Source organism: Meleagris gallopavo, chromosome 16 (assembly GCF_905368555.1).
Source record: "Meleagris gallopavo chromosome 16, MGAL_WU_HG_1.1, whole genome shotgun sequence".
NCBI lineage: Eukaryota > Metazoa > Chordata > Aves > Galliformes > Phasianidae > Meleagris > Meleagris gallopavo.
The window spans coordinates 227027-247449 of record NC_139419.1 but is presented as its reverse complement, the minus strand read 5'-3'; the positions used below and the strand labels follow the sequence as shown (position 1 = coordinate 247449).

General features: G+C 37.5%; 1 protein-coding gene across 6 annotated transcripts in view; it reads left to right on the top strand.

The window, feature by feature from the left end:
• CPPED1 (calcineurin like phosphoesterase domain containing 1) overlaps nucleotides 1–20423 on the top strand; it is a 73655-nt gene that overhangs the window by 15084 nt on the left and 38148 nt on the right. For 4 of the 6 annotated variants that reach the window (XR_014886832.1, XR_014886831.1, XR_014886830.1 and 1 more), the window contains exon 3: nucleotides 9451–9873. Coding sequence is in view for 3 of the 6 variants with exons in the window: in XM_085237666.1 (XP_085093792.1) it covers nucleotides 9451–9873 (423 nt within the window). In the remaining 3 variants the exon portion in view is untranslated. Of the gene's footprint in view, nucleotides 1–9450; nucleotides 9874–15305; nucleotides 18408–18427; nucleotides 20149–20423 lie in introns of those variants that run through there. The other 2 variants (XM_085237664.1, XM_085237665.1) reach the window with 2 other exon arrangements.

Here is a 20423-nt window from a genome sequence, read left to right as displayed (position 1 = left end):
AGGATTGGAGCCAGGATGCACCCCTTCCCAAATCTACTTTAAGGCTGGCAGTGGAAGTAAAGGGATCTCTCTGGAGGTCCCTGAGTACTTGGGGCCTTCTAAAGGTAAGCAATTTTTTTTCTTTTTTTTTTCTTTATCTCCACAGCTCCTACATTTGAGTTTGTCCTCATTTGCTGCAGCCAAAGACTTTGCCACCCCGTTATTATCGCTGTCCATCACATTGTAGTGTTACAGCTTCTTAGGTCTCTCCAAAAGTAGTGACTCCTACTTATTACCATGGAAACTACTATGGATACAAAGAGCACAGTAATGCTATTTGATAGAGCAAATTCTCAGCTACAAAACACTACATTTCAACATAGTTACCACCATTAGCTGTGCATTTTCACTACTGATGAACAGGAGCCTGCATACTGTATATCTTCATTATTACCTGGAATGTGGCTTGTCTTCTCTTTACTGCTAAAAAGCACCACCCACTGCCTCACTGCACTGCCATCCACTGTTTGCTCTACATAAATGTTCACGAGAATCAATGAATGCACACAGGGGCCATTTTCTCTGCAAGGAGGAACTCAGTTCCACCCTTTGCTCCACCCACACTTCCAGGTCCAGCGCCATTCTGTCACAGTGCCCCTCTGCTGCCATCTGTCACACAGCAACACCACGGCACGGAACGTTGGTGGGAAGGTTCAGCCTCTGCTGCCATCCCACCTACAGCTGCCTCTGACATCGTGGGCTGACATCACAAAATAGGAGGCATTACTTTCAGAGCAGCACTCACAGCTAGAATGAATTGGGAAGATATCTTACAAAGGAAGAAGTGGCTGGTAATGCTTAGTGTCTTTCTCAAAAAAATATTTTACAGCAGTAAATCTAGCTGCAAAATGCTTTTATTAGTGCTTCTAAACTACTGTTAAATAATCTGTTTTTTTTAAAACAAAGGAACAGTAAGTTTCCTGTCCTTGAGGAAAGTATATGTATAAGGAGATAGCTTTAAAAGGTTTAATTTTAACTAATACAGTAATTCTTAAAAATAAAAAAATCTCTCATGTAGAAGGCAAGAGCTGAACGCTGATGTTTGATTTGTCCATGTAAGTAAGGAGCATACAAGCAAACAGATATTCTCTTTTTAAAAAGAGAATATTTTAAAAGAGGTAATCAACAGATATAAGGCTTAAAATATGGTTCCAACTTTGAGAAAGGACTGCAAGCATGTCACTTATTTGCCCCCCCAACTTTTTTTTAACTGGCCCTTTGGTTTAGTAACAAAAGCAAGTTTTTCTGTTTGTTTTTTTGTTTGTTTGTTTGTTTTAAAGCTCTCATCAGCCTGGCACAGCTGGGGAGGAGGCAGCTGTGTTCAGCTCTGGCACATGCAGCTTCAGCAGCATTGTCAGCTAAATCCCAATTCCTGAATCTTTGTCAGTGGAGGTTTATAACACAAAGAGCACAAAGTAGAAAAGCTACAGATTAAGTACTAGGTAGAAACAGTGGAGTTGAGATGTTTATTCTGAGTTAGGTATAGTTCAAAACTGTATTTGTTGAATGCTAAGTAAATCATATATATGTCAGTGATCACTGTTGAGTTTTCTTTTTCCTGCACTGTCACCTAAAATACCACGTGTGGTGTTTACGTTTGATATAGTTTCCTGACAGTAAGCTAAGTTAAGCATAAGCTAAGCTAACTCGCTGCATCCATCTCTATTACTGCTGAACCTTATAAAGAACTTTGATATACTGGGTGTGATGGAACCAAACCAAAAGGATTCTTATCTGTTCTCTTCTCCAAACCTCCATGCTATTCTTAGTTATCTAGGAAACTTGGTGTGTAGCACAGCATTTGTCAAACATTTAATAATACCGATTTCATAAAATGTCACAGTGGTTGCATCAATAAACATCTATAGTAATTATCTGATTCTAGTTACACCTAATGGAGCATTCTGAGCCTCCGAGCTGCTTAGCGTGAAATTTAATTTGCTGTAATCAGCCCAAGAGCAGAAAAGCAAGAGGTGCTCTCTATGCATGGAGAATATCTGCTTGATGATGTGTTGGAGCCTCGTGTTGCAAGCATACCATAGGGCTGTCAGATTAAAGTGTTTATCTTGAGCAAGTATCTACTTATTTGTATGTTAGACCATAATGTATAATCAAATCCACAGCTCACATAAGGAAACTTGCTGGCCATAACTCCATGAATGAAAATCTTTGAAATGTGATTAATTACACAACTGTCTTAAGTCATACATTTTTCCATTGTACTAGACTGATTACATGTATTTTATGCAATGTGAAAACATTGATTTTTCTTCTGTTACAGTAAAAGACATCATTTCTCCAGTTATGATGCCTTTTGCTTCTTTCTCAGCCCTGAAAGTTTTGACTTAGCTTATGCACCTTTGAGAATGCATACATGGAACGGGCATCCACAAGGAGTTATTTATTTGGCCTGTTGTACAGTGAATGTATCTTTGTGTTCTGAATCTTTCTTGCCTCCTTTGTTTCCCTGGAATTGCACGTGCTGTACATATGGATTAATTTGCATGAATTCACTGCTTTGAGTAATGCAGGTATGGTCAGACAAGGTGATCACAACTGGCTTTCTAGTTTCAACATGATTGCTTTTTATAAGGCACACTTCCATTTCTTCCTTCTTCCTTGGAAGTCAGTGACAGAAGATCTTGCCCACGTCATTTTGACTAAAGCTTAACAAAGCCAATTCATACGTAGTCAAAGAAATGTGGTTTTAATAGGTAAGAATTGGTCCAAAGCATCCAGTTTCCATCTGTGGCTGTTCTGCCCATAGCACACTGCCTGCTTCTCTTGTAAGCTTTTCTCTCAACATTCCATAGCCAACATGGATGTGGAATACAGTCACAAAATAGCAAAGGATCATTTGGGTTAAGAGAGCAAATTCTAAGGAACAAATGGTTTGTTTAAGCCATTGATTCTGGCTGATATTAACTGCCTTTTCATTATTCATTTCCTCTGATAGCAAAGATGTCTTTGTAAGGCTAGACAATGCCTTAGACATCAGGGAAAGTGCATTTCTTTTTATGTAATTGTACGTACTTATTCCAAGCATTTCTTAGTTTAACAGGACAATTTCATTGGACTAGCACTTCAAAGGGTTATTAGTCATGTTTGTATTTACACAATACGAAACTGTAAATATTGCGAAATTTTCAGAAAGCTGTAAAATTTCATAATCTTTCAGAAGAAAATGTGAAAGATTAAAATCTTGCTCTGGCTTTAAAAATGAACAGTTATGGAAAAGAAAAATGTGTACCTTTTGCTTGTTTTTTATTCAGTTTGTTCTTCTGTAACACTGCAGTATCTTTCCCTGCTTATCACGATTTCATCAGAACAAACCTAAAGGCAGTAGTGGTCCATGCCCAATGGGACAGCTCCGAAGAAGAGAAAGGACAGAAGAGCAGAGCTGGGCTTAAATGAAGCATAGTAGTTATTTTCACAGCAGAAGGCAGGACAGTAAACTCTACAAATTAGCTTGTTAAATGGACATCTGCATGCCTAAAACTCAGAAAAATGCCAGCATTTGCAGTCATTACATTGAATACTGTTTACTGAAACCGAAAGAGTAGTTGAGCCCCTAATAGGCTGCCTCATTTTTGGGGGGATGGGGGTGTTATTGCTTTAATGTAACAATTCTTAATTATTAGCAAAAAATGGAGTTAAATCTCATTGCTGTTTCAATATCAAAAGTTATAAATTTGTGTTTTCATCCAGGAAAATTCTTTACTGTGATTCCTTCTTGTGGCTCAGAACAGATTATTACTTGTTTCAAATGTGTTGAAAACATCAGTTGCTTATGGCTGTAGACAAATGGGTATTTCAGTCCTGCTTTTCTGTGGACACTAATGAGATGGGGTTCTTTATTAAGTTAGATGGAGCAGGCAGTTTGTCCAGGAGTGAATACAGTCTTGTTTACATTATTTTCATCTTCACATTAAATGTTTTTTTGCATATCCTAAAACTAATGTTTTTAGGCTAATGAAATATTAGAAATGCATATGTCTGAAGAGGAGAGAGATGACATTTCAGCCAATACAGCACAGCTAAGCCAGGAAAACATATTTCAGAACATATCTGTGCTGGTTTTATTAGCACTGATCAGCCTACTCTTGCATTAATGATTGTGAATGACACAGTGTTGCATTCTAGAGAGGGGGAAAAAAAAACACTGTTTATGTTTAAAACAAGTTATGAGAATAGACTTAGGAACGAGAAACCCACTGAGATGGGTTCTTTTGTTCCTAAACCAGTGGCCCTGTCTATTGTAGGAGGGGCCTGTACAATACTGTCTTGTTGGGAATAGCTTTGGCTTTTGGCTTTAATAGCAGGCGCAGCAATGGGACTGTAACTGAGGTCAGCAGAGACATGCTGAGAGGGATGATGTATGAGCTTAGCTGTAGCCCTGCTAAACTTGAGCTAACAGCCAAAATGACCATGGAGATGAAAAACAATCCTATTTTGAAGAGGGAAACTACTGTTGCACAGTGGAGTAGATGTGGTGGTTCTGTGGAGGTACTACCAAAAGGAGCATGCTGTGAGTATGGCCCTGGACTCCCCTTTTGTCTTCCCTAGAAAGATGGGAATAGAACCAGGGGACGTCCTCTAAAAGGAGTCATGAAAACCACAAAAGCACCAACACCTCTAGAACAGGAGAGTGCCTGAAATAAATAAACTGACTGAGGTAACTGTGCTGCAGTGATACAAAGAGGAACTGCAAGGTCCAAGAGTACACAAACCTGTCACTTGTTTGTTTATAGCGATCACATGGTTGTTTCCATCAAGAATTATTTGTCTTCTGGTATCACAGCAGTTCTGATTTCATTATAGGTTACTGAAGGAAAGAGTCCAGTGTTTTTGTTAATCCCATTTTCATTGGTGGTGTTTTGACATTTTGCATTTTACTTCTATAAGATATAGTTACTATTTCTGTTTGATACTTTTAGTAGTATTTTAACCTGCTATTTATCTCTTACATGTTCTTTGATAATCCATCTCTTGGGTGAGATGTTAACCAGATTGCAGTTGTCATATTAGTTCTTTTTAAAGTTCTGCTTGCATAAATGCTCATAGTTAAAGAGCTTTCTTTTTAACTTGTCTTTTTCTATGTAAAATCTGCATTTTCCTTCAAAAAGAATGCATTTGCAACTCCTCTAAGGTTTGGGACACTTGTATGATATGATGAAAAACGGAGAGTGAGTAATATAGAAATCCAGGATATGATTATGCTACATTTTTCGCATTTTCTTCGTATGTAATTTAGAGAGTAATTTCCCCCTTCTCAATAGATAAAATAGAGGAAAATCGAGGCCTTTCTGATGGCTGATACACATAGGCAAAAGAAATCTGAATCTGTAGGTTATGTTGCCTTCCACTTGCTCTTGTAAGGTAGGGCAAGAAACCAATGGTTTCTTCTCCCCATTGGAGCCATCTCTGTCTCACCAATTTCAAAGGTAGATACAACTGATGCACCACTTCTTTGGGGGAAGATTCTCGGCCATGCTGGTTGGGAACTCAATCAGTTCTCAAAGGAATTCAAGAAGTACAAGAATGGCATGAGGCCAGAAGGTGAGGGTTCCTTTGCAGAAGCTGGAATTTTCATACTACGTAATCAAGGGATTGGTAAATTGGCTGTAGTCAGCTTGGGTAACTTTACCCTAACAGTGCCTGCCCTGACTGTCAGCTGAGCAAGGCCTTGCAGAGGCAGAGTTCTTAGGTCAGGGCAGGCAGTCAGTGGGGATGTGAATGTGTACTCAGTCACAGTAAGGAATCCTTTTTGCCATGTTAGGTTAAACTTGCTACTAGACATTTGGTCATCACCCACGTTGTTTTTCCTGTAGCAAACCATGACATAGTAATGTCTATGCCAAGGTTTGCGAAAGTGGTAGGCAAATAGTACTGAGAAAAAAAACAGACCAAAAAGGAGGTTTAGAGGCAGCAACAGAGTAAGCACCACTTGTTGGGCTGCAGCACTTCCACCCTATGCTGTAAATGCTTTTGCCACGCAGATGACTGAAAGGGACTTCTCAGTAAATGACGGGAGAGAAAGTCCCCTGGAATGCAGCGTCCTTGTATCAGGCTGGCAGTCATCTTCTCCATGAATTTATGGTGATGGCTTTGATTGCTTAAAAAAAAAGTCCATTTACCTCACTGGAATTCCCACCTTTTGGAAAACAACGCAGAACTGGAACTCCGGATTGATGCAGCAGCAGTTCCAACCACGTGTGATTGTCTGGCAAGGGCTGCCAGCCTCATGGTGCCAGGAAATACTTTGGGTTCCCTTCCTTGTGCTGACACAAAACACAACTGGAGGTGCCACCTACTAATGCCAGTATAACTTCTCTCCTAATTCAGATTAGTAGATAAATGTGTGCTATTATTAATTGACTGAATACTTTGAAATACTTCAGGGGGAAAACTGATGATGGCAGTGTAGGTGAAGGGTTGTCTCAGATATAGTTGCAGACAGCACACACTGCAGTGCTATGGTTTGGGGGCAAACTTCCAAATTCTTTTTATAGCAAGGGTGTCTAAAAAGAATCTAAATCCAACACTTTGCTGTAGAGGCCCTCTCTGGAGTACCAAAGTAAACTGCAGTGTGGATTAACAGCAAGAGGATTATTTCTTTGGCAGAATAATCTGTGAATTCTGCTTGCACTGACTAAAGCCAGCTTCAGCAAATGCTTTAAAATTGCATTCTTTCTTGAAATCTGCTTTTTCAGTGAGTGAAGGCAGGTTGCCTTTACACCTTTAAGTAATGCCAGATAGAGTACTGGAAGCGTTAAGGTAGCGATATAACCTACAGGAGGAAGATGTGATGTCAGCACCTCTGCAGTGGCACACCTTTGTGCTCCTGCTCACATAGCTTTCAAAAACGATACGCCAGAAAGCTGTGGAAAACTGTGGGCAACTGTACCAGTTTTCACTTTTTTCTTTTTCCTAAGAGCCAAACTGGCTTTTATGCGCTATTAATTTATTAAGTTGTTTATCCTAGGGCAAGACTGTATTCACAAAACCTAATATGAAGACAGCATAGTGTAGCTTGGGATTTTAAAATGTCACTGCACATAATGTCAGGAAAAATGGAACAGAAATGAATCTAAATTCCATCTACCCTGATGCTTCCCAAATTACTTTTTTAATCTGCTTCCAACCAACCCTCTTAAGAAATATACCTGGCAAATAAAAATGTTCTTCATAATCATTGTAACCACTAAATATTAGTTAGCCTCATCCCAAAGACAATAGAGACACTGCTTTTCTTCTTCCTACCTTAATCACTGTAGGTATCTTATTTTGAAGATGTTTTCACCTTCCACCAAGGAAAGGTCAAGCTGGAATATAACTGTCCTAAAATAATCTTTACATAGTAGGATTTCTTAGACTCTTTGGACAAAGACCTTGTTTCCCATTTTGAGCAGTCTGTTTTCTGCAATAAAACACTGAATGCATCTCCCTGTTGCTATAGAAATAGTATTGCGTTAAATGAGGGAAGCAGTGCCCTGCTGTCAACAAATCTAGTCTCTAGAGCTTGAATTTCACCATTGGGAAAATGTATACACAATTCTACAAATTATTTCCGCAGCTTACGCATAAATGTCTCTATACTGTGAAACTGTTATCTAAATTTCCCAAAGTGATAGCAAGTAGATTAGCATGGTGTAATCTGTTTACTCATCTCCTAATTAAGACTTTCCCTTCATCTTTTCCCCGTCTCCCTCCCACGCAGAATACATTTTTGTATTTATAGACTGAAATTTCCAGTTCTTTACATAGGAAGGTGGGGAGAAGCAGGGCAAGCAGCTTTCTCACCAGGCTCCCTGACCCCAGACAGCAAGAGATACCAGATTGAATTTTTTTTTTTTTTTTAAACCCAGCTCCTCCAAGTAACTCAAGATGTTACTTGCCCTGTTACTTTGTCTTCCAGAGCTAATAAGGATTTTTTGAAAAGATGGCCCAAACTCACCATGCACCTTGTACATTAACAAATCCTACAAGCCCACCTGTTTTCTTCTACGTCCAAGAGACGCCATATAGCCAGTATTTCTAAGTTACACGGAGATTTTGCTCCAAAACCTTTCTATTCTGTTCATAAGATGAGCACTATGGATTTCCTTCCCTTGAACTGACACAACGCACGTTAAATCTCACACTTGTCTTTACATTTAGATGTATGGATGTGTTATTTTTCAGGGGTTTTTTAAGTGTCAAATTCTACTAACTCTAGTAATAGCAGTAAGTACAAGGCATGTCTATTGGGAATAGAAAAGGAATTGAAGCTTTTACTAAAAACAGCTGCCAAGGGTAAGTATTTCTCAATATTAATCATAAGAATTTTGAAGAAATGTGGATAAAAATGTATTTTGTCTGGTACATTTTTTGACAGGAGTCCCTGCAGTGCATTTCAGTGTATAATACATATATGGAGTTACAAAACTAGAACATGGACTTGTATGCAAATGTGTAATTCTGATGTCAGAGTTCCTCTAAAATTCCTCTAGTTTCTTCGTTAACAAATTCAGTTATTTTTTGTGAAACAGGCTCATGTTAGAAACATGTTATATATTTTAGGACAAAATACACTTTATATATGTGCAATTTATTTAATAAGAAACAGCAATATTAGTGGCTTCTATGCTTAAAGATAACTCTAAAAAACCTCCAATAAATGTCATCATTAAAAATATATATATATTAAAAGCTTTCTAAATTTGTTTAGTGATTGTACATTCAGTGAACACGCTTACAGGACTAGTGTCAGAAAACCACAATAGTAATTCGCTGCATATGTATATTATTACAAAAACAGAGATGAGGAAAAAACCTAGGAAAGCACACAATTACCTTTCTTTGAAATTAATGCCACGCTTATTAGAAAACGGCTTTGTCATATAAGAAGTCACCACAAGACAGTAATTCCATTTTTGCTGTTAAAGTAGTTCTTGTAATGAAAAAATGAATAAATTCGTTTGTGCAACCATAAAATATAAACCACATCTTAATCTGTTTCTTTCCCTGTGTAAAGCTGACTCATATCATCCAGTGTGGCTGCGTTTTTTCACCGGATTGTCAGACTATAGATGACAAGAACTGGCCCGCCAAAGCTTTTCATGCAAAACATTGAATATGAGGTCATCTACTGCTGTGTGATCTGTTGGTTCGTCTCCAGAGTGTTACTCAATGAAAATTTCAGAGAATGGCTGAGTAATTGATACAGGAGGGGGGAAAAAAGCAGGAGGGAAGGGGCTGTGCGAAAATATAAAGTGAAGATATATTCCCTATTCTATATCATTACAAACCCAATACTGAATATTTTCTTACTGTATATGGTATTTCCATTAACAAAAACAAACACTGAAGGTAGGAGAAGATAGCATGAACAGTAAAACGTCGTTTTGTGGTGGTTTTTTTTTTCTATAGGAACTCAGTGGAGAAAGGACCAAGAGCAAGATTTAAAGAACATTCTGAAAAACACTGACCAGGACATCCCGTTGGTATTTGTCAGTGGAAATCATGATATTGGCAACACTCCAACAAGAGAAACGATAGATAATTATTGCAAGAGCTGGGGAGATGACTACTTCAGCTTTTGGGTAGGAGGTGTTTTCTTTCTTGTGCTGAATTCTCAGTTGTACTTCGATTCTTCCAAATGCCCAGAGTTAAAGCAAGCTCAGGACGCATGGCTTAATGGGCAGCTGGCTGCTGCCAAAAAACATAAATGCAAGCATGTAATAGTGTTTCAGCACATCCCTCTGTTTCTGAGAGAGCCTGATGAAGACCATGATTATTTCAACTTGGAAAAATCAGTTCGACAAGAGATAATGGAAAAGTTCCATAAAGCAGGTAATTTCTTGAGCGCTCCTTTCTCTGAATTTTTGCTTCCAATTGTTAGTGGCTACAGTGCCAGGAAAAAAACAAACAAACAAGCAAACAAGCAAAAAAACTTGCATGGTACTGTTTTCAAGAAATTTGGGGTTCTGTTTATAAGACTCATTCCTCTTAGGTCAAAATTATCAACCAAACCCTAACATTTGTCTAAGGAACCAAAGTAGTTTAAAACTTTGAGTGAAAAGAAAAATGAGTGAGAAACTTTTAAAAGAAGTAGCACAGATTTCACTTTGCAAGCACTGGCGAATACTAGACAACTTGATTTTTTTTTTTTTTCTGCTTAAGGAGTGGAAGATCAGGTTTTGCCATATGACAAAAGTACAGATTTTTTTTTTTCCCCCTCAGAAAACAAAAGCAGAATTCAGAATTACCTTGCAGGCTGTTTTCTCTCCCAGTGAGTGAATTTTATAGCATCATCCAGATTTATTCAGTGCTGAAGAGTCTTGCTCTGCTAAGATCCACCCTTTTTTTATCTGTTCCTAATAGAGGCCACTTCTGGGATAAAAGGCAGGTAGAGCATGCTTTGAATGAGAATACTGTAGCAAAAAATCCCTTAGCTTTGTGTGATGAAACTTGGATGCCATGGAGACAGGTAAACTGTGCAGCTACTTCTCCACACTGTTCCCACTGTTTCCCGCTAATTGCTTTCATGTTTCTGAAGTGTGCTAGTCCCTCAAAATTTCCTGCTAGCCAGTCATCACTGCATCAGTGTCATTTTCTCTGTCTCTATAAAAGAACAAGTTATTTGGATTACCGAACAATGGAAATTGCATATGATATTGTTCCTAATTACCATGTAACTGTTAAGCCAAAACTCATCCAGAGCCAGTCTAATTTCCAAGCTCTGAATCTCCTCCTGTTTCCAATCAGTCAGGCCAAAATTCATAAATATCTGAGGGCTCTTCAGGAGACTGACATCTCAAGATTCGAGACTTAGAAGATTGCTTTTTTTCCCACAAGGAGACATGCTGAGCATACCTTATATTTTGTATTAAGATATTATAAAGAAATCATTTTGGTCATGAGTATTTTGGTTAAGGATTTTTGTTTTATTACACAAAAATGGAGATTGTGTCTTCTTTATTTCAAGAAGTATTTCACTTCCTGCTCTCGCACTCTCCACCTTCCCTATGCTGCTTGTCATGATGCTGTCTTGCAGTGTTTCCAACCACTTTGGCAGACCAGCATGTAGTTATGAAACATTTCAATATAATCAATATATTGTGTATATTTTAGGGCTTGTTGGCTTTGGGAACACACTGCTAATAGGGTACACACTGTATTTCTGTTGTTAATAACACAGGATCAGATCTGCAGCTATCCCAGTTATCAAGACTTCGTGTTGATACTTTTAAGTTTATGGTATCAAACATGGAGCCACCACGCGCAGAGAGAAAGAGAGAGGGACAGATGGGGAAGGAAGGACAATCTAAGGATTTCAGTCTTTTCATAAACTAAGCCAAGTGGTTCTTTTGGGAAATAACGAATACTTGAAGTATGGCGGTGTTACACAGAGGCTTCAGAGGTATGCAACTTCATGAAACAATTGTTTTAAATTCTGAGCCCAAATCTTATGTCAGTGGTTAGAAAAGAATAACTACACATTACAGAATGCTTTTGGTTAAAGTATCCCCTTAATGCAAGCAAAGATAAAAGACTAGCTGTACAGGTACATCTGGTACAAAGTACTGAATTACATTCTCACATTAGAAGTGTCCTTAACAGTTTAGGTAATTAAAGAGAAATTCATGTCCTTGTGATAAATAATTATAGATTGAAAATCTGGCACTTGCAAATGTGTATTACTACTACACAAAGTTAAGCTATATTTCTAATCAGCATGTCTAAATAATTTTACTAATCTCATTTTTTTTTTGGAATCATTGTAACAAGTAATGTCCTTAGAAAAAAAATGATGTCAGAGGTAGTGAAAATCTACTCTGTTGAGAGCACAGTTTATCATTTGAGAATAATTTATGAAAATGTATTTATGTAGCTACTAAGTGTATAGCCTCAGTTGTCAAAGGTTGTGTGAACAATTTTTTGAATGAGGGTGAGGTCCGCTCTTCTATGTGAAATGCATCATCAGTTCTTAAGAATTTTATAGTGATATTATAAAGAAGTGTGCTTTGTAGGGGAAAAAAAGGGAATCCAGGTACTAGTCTAGCTGAAAATCTGATCTGTGTGCCTTGTTTCTTTGAATATGATAAATTGGTGTTAAAATTTCAAGTTTCTGCAGTAGAAGACGTACTCTTTCTCATATATCTCACCCAAGTGTAGTTTAATTAGCCCATTGCAGCCATTTTCTATGACCAGAAAGATATGCGAGTTTTTTGCTGAGCTACGGACAATTTTTTAAAGAGCTGTTGCCTGTGAGTCATTGCTGAGACACTGAAAATCCTTAGTACATGTCACACGACATAGTAATAATTACCCTAATTAAGTAAAATATGAGGGCTGCTCTGAAAGTAATGCCTCTACTCTCAGCTTTCACAGCAATCTGTGGGAAGGAGATACCCTTTTGCAGCTGGTGCTGTGTGAAGAAATACATCCTTTTGTTTGCTTTGAACTTCACCTGCAGTCTGTACTGAAGTCATGCATTTGTAAATGAAATGCAGTGAACATTGGTTTGTGTCTGGAGTTATTTTAAAAATTGTTCATTAGCCAGCACTTAAAGGGTAATAATTTGGGCCATCTGTCTAGTCAGAGATACTTTTTTCCCCCCAGAAATCTCTACAGAGTGCATTGGAGGAGAAGAAAGGTCTGTGCTGAACTCATTACGTATTTATTATGTCATTCATATTCCACTAATTTAGCCTTCTCTTACAGTCTCATTTGCTTTTGCTGAAAAAAGCATTTATTTAATTGAAGGCTCTGTCTAAATAAAGTATGCTACTGATTGCCTATGCTGATTACTCTAGGCTTTCTCTTCCTAATTTGGAAAATGTGCTTGCTCTTCTTTGGTTTATTTTTATATTGGTAATTTTCTTCCTGTATTTTTACACTGTCCGTAGTGCTGGTTTGAGCAGTTTTGTTTCCAACTGAGGCTGAGCCAGTTGCACTGAGACACAGAAACCTACTTCAAAATAGTTTTTGTATGTTAGGAAAAAGAGTTGAAAAACAACTTCTGAACTCAGGGGGTTTGGGAACAAGCCGTGGTAGCGTTACAGAAGTTATGTTCAGACATCCCTGGGATTTTAATTATTTCAGGTCTGAATTCTAGCCCAATATTCAGGTTTTGTAAGGAAAAAAATGTTTTATCAGTGCGTGTATCTTCATGAATAGTATTTCAAGGTAAATGTGAGCTTTGTTTTCAGTCTTGTTTTAGCCCGTTTGTATCTCTGCAAACAACACATCTAGATTTCCTTTGAAATTGGCACTCAATCTGTATTTCTTGAATTGTCAAACTAACAAGCATCCAGTTTTTCAAGAAGTTGGGAAGAGATGCACTTTGCAGAACCTTACTGTTGTATTGGAGATCTTTTCTTTCACTTTGTTACCCAAACTTTCATACAGTGAGCAAGTGTGTGCTCTCACTTCAGACCTCATTTATATTGCCATGCACATTGTTCCACTTCGTTTATTCCTTAAAGATGTTGAACTCTGCCACTCTAAGAGCTCAGATTACCAGACACTGGAGACTTTTGACTTGGTACCTGAAATCTTGCCAGTAAAGAGCAAATCATTGTTACTGAAATACCACTTTGTGGGAGGACACTTGATGCTTGTGACAAAACAAAATAAGCTTTATGTGAGATCTTCTGAAGATGACACTTGATTTTATTCACGTCTTTTAAACCAGGGTGTTTGAAAGCACATGCATCCTGCACATACTGTCACTTCTGCTAGGCTGTAGTGTCATGTTATCCCAAATTGCCCTGCTCAAAGGCCTACATGGCAGTCAATCCCCTCACTCACACACAAAGCCGCTGGCTCAAAACAGGTTTGTCCTGTACTACAGTAGTGCTCTCTCCTTTCACTCCTGCCTTAACAGGGAAGGGAAGGGCTATCCAGTTTATGTCTGATAAAATGCAATAATGATTTAACTATTCCTTTAACTGAAAGGTTGGTCAAAGGAGCTACTACAAAAGACAAGGTTGTCTGTTGTGCTGTTAGGAGGACAGCCACAGTCCTGTTCCCTCTCTGCAAAAAATGGACTTATGCCCAGTCTTCCACCTCCTAGCATTTGTCTACGCCACAGAATACAGCAGCAGTGCAGTACCGAGAGAGGCAGGGAAGTCTGGAACCATTGTGCTGCAGTTCGACAATAAGCTGTAACCAGGACATATTCTTTCTCCTAGAAATTATGCATGACATAGCTAAATGCCTTTGTTCTCTCGGCAGTGCAATTATGTCAAAATCACGCTGACCTCCCTAGTGTTGCAGAATTGTTTTCAAAAGGGTTTATCAGAGTGTTAAAGTACATTGGGAAAGGAGATGCTGCACTTACAAAATCCTTTAAATTAACATGAGCTTCTCCTGCTAACAAACTGCCTTCTGCACGATGTCCAGCATGTAGTTTCCTTCATTGTAATGAACAGTTTTCCTCATCTGATTCTTGTTGGAAGTAAAACTGACAGCATGCTAAAGGTAGTGGCATAGCTAGTTCTCTTTCAAATTTTACTGAATATTTTAGTATTGGTAGGTGGAGAACATTTCAGGAAGAACTCCATTGCTTTCAGACTAACATTCTGCTCTGGGTTACATGGGGACAGACATGCTGTACAGTGGTCAGAATCAATTCCAGAATTTCAAATCTTTTTTTTTTTTTTTAACAAAGAGATGAATATTTTTGCAGATAGATGGTTCTTATGGTTTTGTGTGCAGGCCTGAACCTCATATATATATATATATAAGGTTCAGTCAAGTCAAGAATGAAAAACAAATCAGTGCTCTCCCTAGTTCTTGTTTTTGTGGATTTTTGTTTGCTTGTTTGTTTGTAGTTGGTATTTTTGTTGGGAAGGGACTGCACCTTTGTAGATCTTCTGGATTGCATTTAGCTGATCTGAGCATACCTTAAAGCAGGTTCTCACAAGGTTTGAAAAACAGGAGTTTTGTGTGTGAATGTGTGCTGGGGTCGAAGGTGGATTGCTAGCAACTTGTCAGTAGTGCTTAAGAAAAACATCTAAAAGGAATAAATTAAATTTGAATGCTCAGATCTTAAGATTCTTTTTATGTTTAAGATCAAAAGCAAGAGCAAAGTAAATTGCCTGCTTGTCATCACAGTATTATTGCATTGATTTGTTCAGATTTCTTTCCTATGCTTACTAATAAAAGCGAGGGGAATACAGTTGAGTGAACAAAGAGATACTATTGAAGTTAAAAAAAAAAAAAAAATCAGACTTCTGTTAATACACAGCAGTGACCTGTTTGTTTCTTTGTTTAAGATGTAACAGATTCTAACACAGCCATAACAAGAATGAATTTAACACTGGAAGTAAAGAATACCTGAAAACTGAAGTCTGGAAACAGTTTTCACTTGGAGATACCTAAGATGAATACTAATCCTAGCAGAGGCTGATCCAGAGTACCTCAATCCACAAGGGCATTTCAGATTTGAATTCCCATCCAGTGGAATTAGGATCTGAAGGACAAATATCTGCTAAAATAGAGAATTTGAATGAATAGTGTCCATAAACACCAGCTTGCTTAAGGCAGCCTGCCTCAGATAGCCAACAGGAGGTAAAACAATTTTTAAATCACATGCTGTGTTGGTGAGGAATCACATTTGCAGTATTTATCAATTGCTCCTATTTCAGTTCTTCACCAAAATACTTTATTGGGTGCAAGCAGGTAGCAGATGCTAATCATAACCGGGAGAAGCTGCAGTATTTGTTGGAGAAGAAAAAAAGCTGTGTGACTCACGCGCCAAACTTTTTGCCTGGTTTTGGTTTTGCTTGCTGGTTTTGGCTAAAGGGCCTAAGATAGGTGCCTCAAAAATCTCCTGAATTCTCAGACAGTGGGAGATTTGTTCTTTCTTATACTATAACTGAAATTGCTTCATTGCCTTTTTATTTGTAACCCTTCTAATTACACTAAAACTGTAGGTTGGAGTTTTGTTTACACGTGATGACAAGTCTTGACTTCTGGTCTTCTTTCATTGCTAAAGGTTAAATTCCGTGGATGGTAGAAAGATGTTACTTTACACACTGATGCTTCCATTAAAATAAGAGTACTTATTTCCCTTACAAAGCACTTTTTCTCTCTTACTAAAAGTGTCACATGCAATTTGCAGCTCGCTATGATTTTGAATGTTATTTTTTTTCCTAACTTTTTCAAAGACTGAAGTTGTTTTGCTTACCTGCTGGAAAAGTGGAAAACATTAAAATGAGTTTATTCCCATAGTAGCACTGTTACTGAGTAGAAACTAGTAAAGATATTTTAAATCTAGCTGGTGTAGTATGCAAGCAAGCCAAACGTTTGGTTCCATCTTTGGAGACTAAGCCACAGCTTAACTCTGCAGGTAAAGATCAAGATCCTGTCAAATCTGTGATAGCTATGTGCCTGAGAGTAGAGTCTAGAATGTTACTGAAGATACTGGTTATTTGTTGGGTGCTTGAAGGACAGGAAAATGCTATATCCATAGATCCTTTACAGCCATCTCTAAACTGGCTCACTCTTAAAATTGTTGTGACAAAGGAAGATAGGTCTCAGTCTAACAAGTAAGACGTCATGTACAAAGTTCCCACAAAGTTCAGTTTTGCTTTCTGTATTGGACAGGATACCCAACCCCACCATAACAGCTCTTGTTGGGCCCATGCTGCCTGACACTTCAGCAAGGAATGTGGGGGCCTAGAGCGGAGGCAAGCGTAGCCCCAAGGCTTGGGTACATGCACATAACAAGAAGGAAACACCATGGTGTTTTGCCTGAATTGCCTAAAGATGTTGTATTAGACAGACACTGCAATAAACTGCAACATGGAGCTGCTGAGAAGCTCCTTGCTCTCAGTGAACTGACTGTAGCATCAGTTTTAAAACATCTTTATATTGTAATTCTAAAGATGAAAAACAATATAGAAAGCATGCAATCTCTGCAAAGAACCCATTATGTCACACTGCCACTTTTTGAGATATTCTTATTGGATTTCTCTCAAGGAGGAAAAAAAAAATTAACTGTTTTGCGAGGTTCCTGCAGCCAAGAGCAAGCTCTCCATGTAATAATGCTGAGTTACACTTGTAACTGTCACACCAGCTAGGTGGGTGTTACACAGAACAAAAAGAATCAGTACTGATAAACAGGATTACACTGTAACAGGATTTTCACTTGGCAATGACCTTCACACACCACTGTTCAATGTACAGGTTGCTTCACTCTCATTTCCATCTTGAGTCATTTGCTATCTGAGGAAGGTTTGGCTTTTGAAATATGAAAGCCTATGTAGCTTTTACCAAGCACATAGCAGAATAATTTATATTTTGCTTTCTAAGCTGCTTAATTTTTAACTATAGATTGATCCTAGTTTATGTATTTTACATCAGTCTTCAAATCACTGTCTATCTCCCCTGAAAGCAAAGGACAGATGTAACCCACTGTCTTAAGACAAGTTCACCTACTTTCCTATCTTTTAATGATGGTGAACTGAGTCTAAGCCTACTGTGGGCGAAAAGGTGGAAGGTATTCCGGCTGAGGAAATGAGGAATTCCTTGTGAAGCTAAAACCGTGGTCCTTGTCACAGCTCTCTGCCTTTACATTGCCTATAATCTCTCCCAGCATTTACTTCATCTGAAGGCAAAGTCAGTTGTTCCTAGCTTTTTTTTTTTTTGCCACTAACAGTTATAACAACTCATGAATGACTCATTCGCTGCACTAGCACTTGATCAGGACAAAATGCGTGTTACCTTTGGTGTTAAGCATGGAATTGCACATTAGGTTTCTTTGCTTAAACCCTAAATATCTTTGAAAATAGATTAAAAATTATCTCATCTATGTTTTTTGTTTTGACTTGTTTTTAAAGGCCACTAGCCTTGGATAAATAGCGTTGGATAAGTAAGTTCTCCTTAGTGAATTTTCTGCATATTAATTAACAAATACAGCTACAGTTCTTAGCTTTCAGCTTACGTTTCCATGACATAATTATTCAGGCAGTTATTTATTACTTTTTTTTCTAATTTAAATCAATTTCCTCTGGTTTATTCCTTCTTTCTAGCCAAAAGGGTTAGCAAGATGACAAACGCCTTGCAGTAAGCATAAAGAGGTGGGAATCTAAAACCCTAAACAAAGCTAGTGGAGCATAACATCATTCTTCTTACTCATCATTTATTACGGCTACAATTTATTGCTGTTAACTAATTATTTGTTTAAAATGCAAGTTTAGTTAAATGGTTTCCTTTTCATTTCATGCTTTACTAAGTACTGCAGGTAATAATGACACCTGTACTTACTATGAAATTTTCCCTACAACCCCAATAGTGGTGTAATACAACTTCAGCAGTGCCTTTCAGTACAAAGGCATTTTATATATGAACTGCAAATGCTAACTAAATATATGCTTTTTATTTTTTAAAACAGGCGTTAAAGCTGTGTTTTCAGGACATTACCATAGGAATGCTGGAGGGTGCTACAGAGGACTGGAAATGGTGGTTTCATCAGCAATAGGATGTCAGCTGGGAGAAGATAAACATGGACTTCGAGTGGTCCTTGTCACAGATGAAAAGATTGTTCATAGATATTATAGTTTAGATGAGTTGAGCAGCCAAGGCTTGGAGAAAGAGATGATGGATATGCTTGCTCAGCAAAATTAGGCTATGTCAAATTTCTTTTAACTCAAATGGTTTATGTGATTTTTTTGCCATATTTGTTAGACAAACAGAAGGAGTTTCAGAAAGTTTCCACAACTTGAAATCAAATTTTTGCTTGTGCACCATGTCCATGAACAGCTCTCATTTGTTATCATCCTAAATAACAAAACAAAAAAGATACTTGACATATATGTTTGTAAAATGAGGCCCACAAGGAATATGGAAAAATAACATATCACTGAAAACATTTCTCTGTTCTGAGATTTTATACTTTCCTCATGGATAAGACATTCTAAATAAGTAGGAAGTATATGCGAGAGTGAGAGTAGTAATTCTAAGTAATGCTTCAACTGAAGACTATTTTCATTAGATATATAAGACATTAGAAAAAAAAAAAATCAATAAATACAAAGTGTCTTTTTTTTTTTTTTTTAACTTTAGAGAAACAAATCTCAAAAAGTCAGTGAAAGCAATAGCCTCCATTTAAATGCAGTGCAGGAGGTGAAATACTGTGTTGAAGACTCAATTTCATTATGTTTTAGTTACAACATTCTATTTGACAGGGGGCTCATGAGATTTTTAAAAATATCTGCAGTATTTTGAACTGTTTTCTTTTACCAGTATAACAGCTGTAGCTGCAAGTGGACAGTACCAAACATGAGCTACCGTCTCACGTTAACAACCTAAGGATAGGTAATGTTTGAATCAAAAAGAAAGAAATTGATTTTGCTTTTAATCTCCAGCTGCTTTTGATTAGTTTAATGTTTTCACGAGTTCATTTTCAAGGGAGTGAAAATCTAAAGCTAGCTAAGCACCCAGAAAGAAGTTTCACTGAAAGTTAAGCAGTTAGTTTATTAGTTTAATAGTTAAAAGTTATTTTAAAAAAAAATCTGTGTACTTTTGTATCTTTGAAACCACTGACTTCTGTTTAACATTTAGTCTTAGATTATATTTAGTAATCACAGGTTATTAAAGGTTTCAAGAACAAGACGATGCTAGATTATGTTTTGCAGAGGGAAGAACAGACTTGCTATTCAGAATGACCATTTATGTTTTAAGGCTGAAGAAGTTCAGCAGAGGGACCTGAGACAATCCAAGCAAGGAGCACGCTCCCTGCTCTGGCACAGTACCGTAAAGCTGAATGGAGGAATTGCTTTTTTCACATGCCTGTTTATGAAATGTAACTTTAACTGAATATCTGAAGCTTGGGAGATAGGTCCTAGAAACATATCTTCAGGAGGCATTCTTTCCACAACTATGAAAACATTAATAGTAATGGCATTATAGAACTCTGCAATTTTATTTTCATGGTACAGGGCACTAATACACAGTGGAAATGTTTGCATAAGCATCACTTTAATTCATATTTGTAAATTACTTTTTCCACTTCTTAAGTGTCATTTCATTGCAAGAAATTCCATAGCATTCTGTCATAAAAATATTGCTCAAGTACAAATCTGAAGTTCAATTAAAAGAGATATTATATCCCAAGTACTTCTTTTATTTGGAATGTGCTTTTTTACCTACATAAATGAAAAATGTTTCTAGATTAATTTTCTTAGTATAATCAGCTACTTCAGAATTAATATGGATGCCTTAACTAATTACAAGTGGCAGAGGTCTTCATGGTCAGAATGCATCATATTCACGTAGAGAAAAGGAACTCATATTGTGTCAAATTATGAAACAATCCACCCATGGAGACACTAATTATCATTTAAGAAAACATCTTTTGATGTTAGTGACATTATCAGCTCTACTGCAGA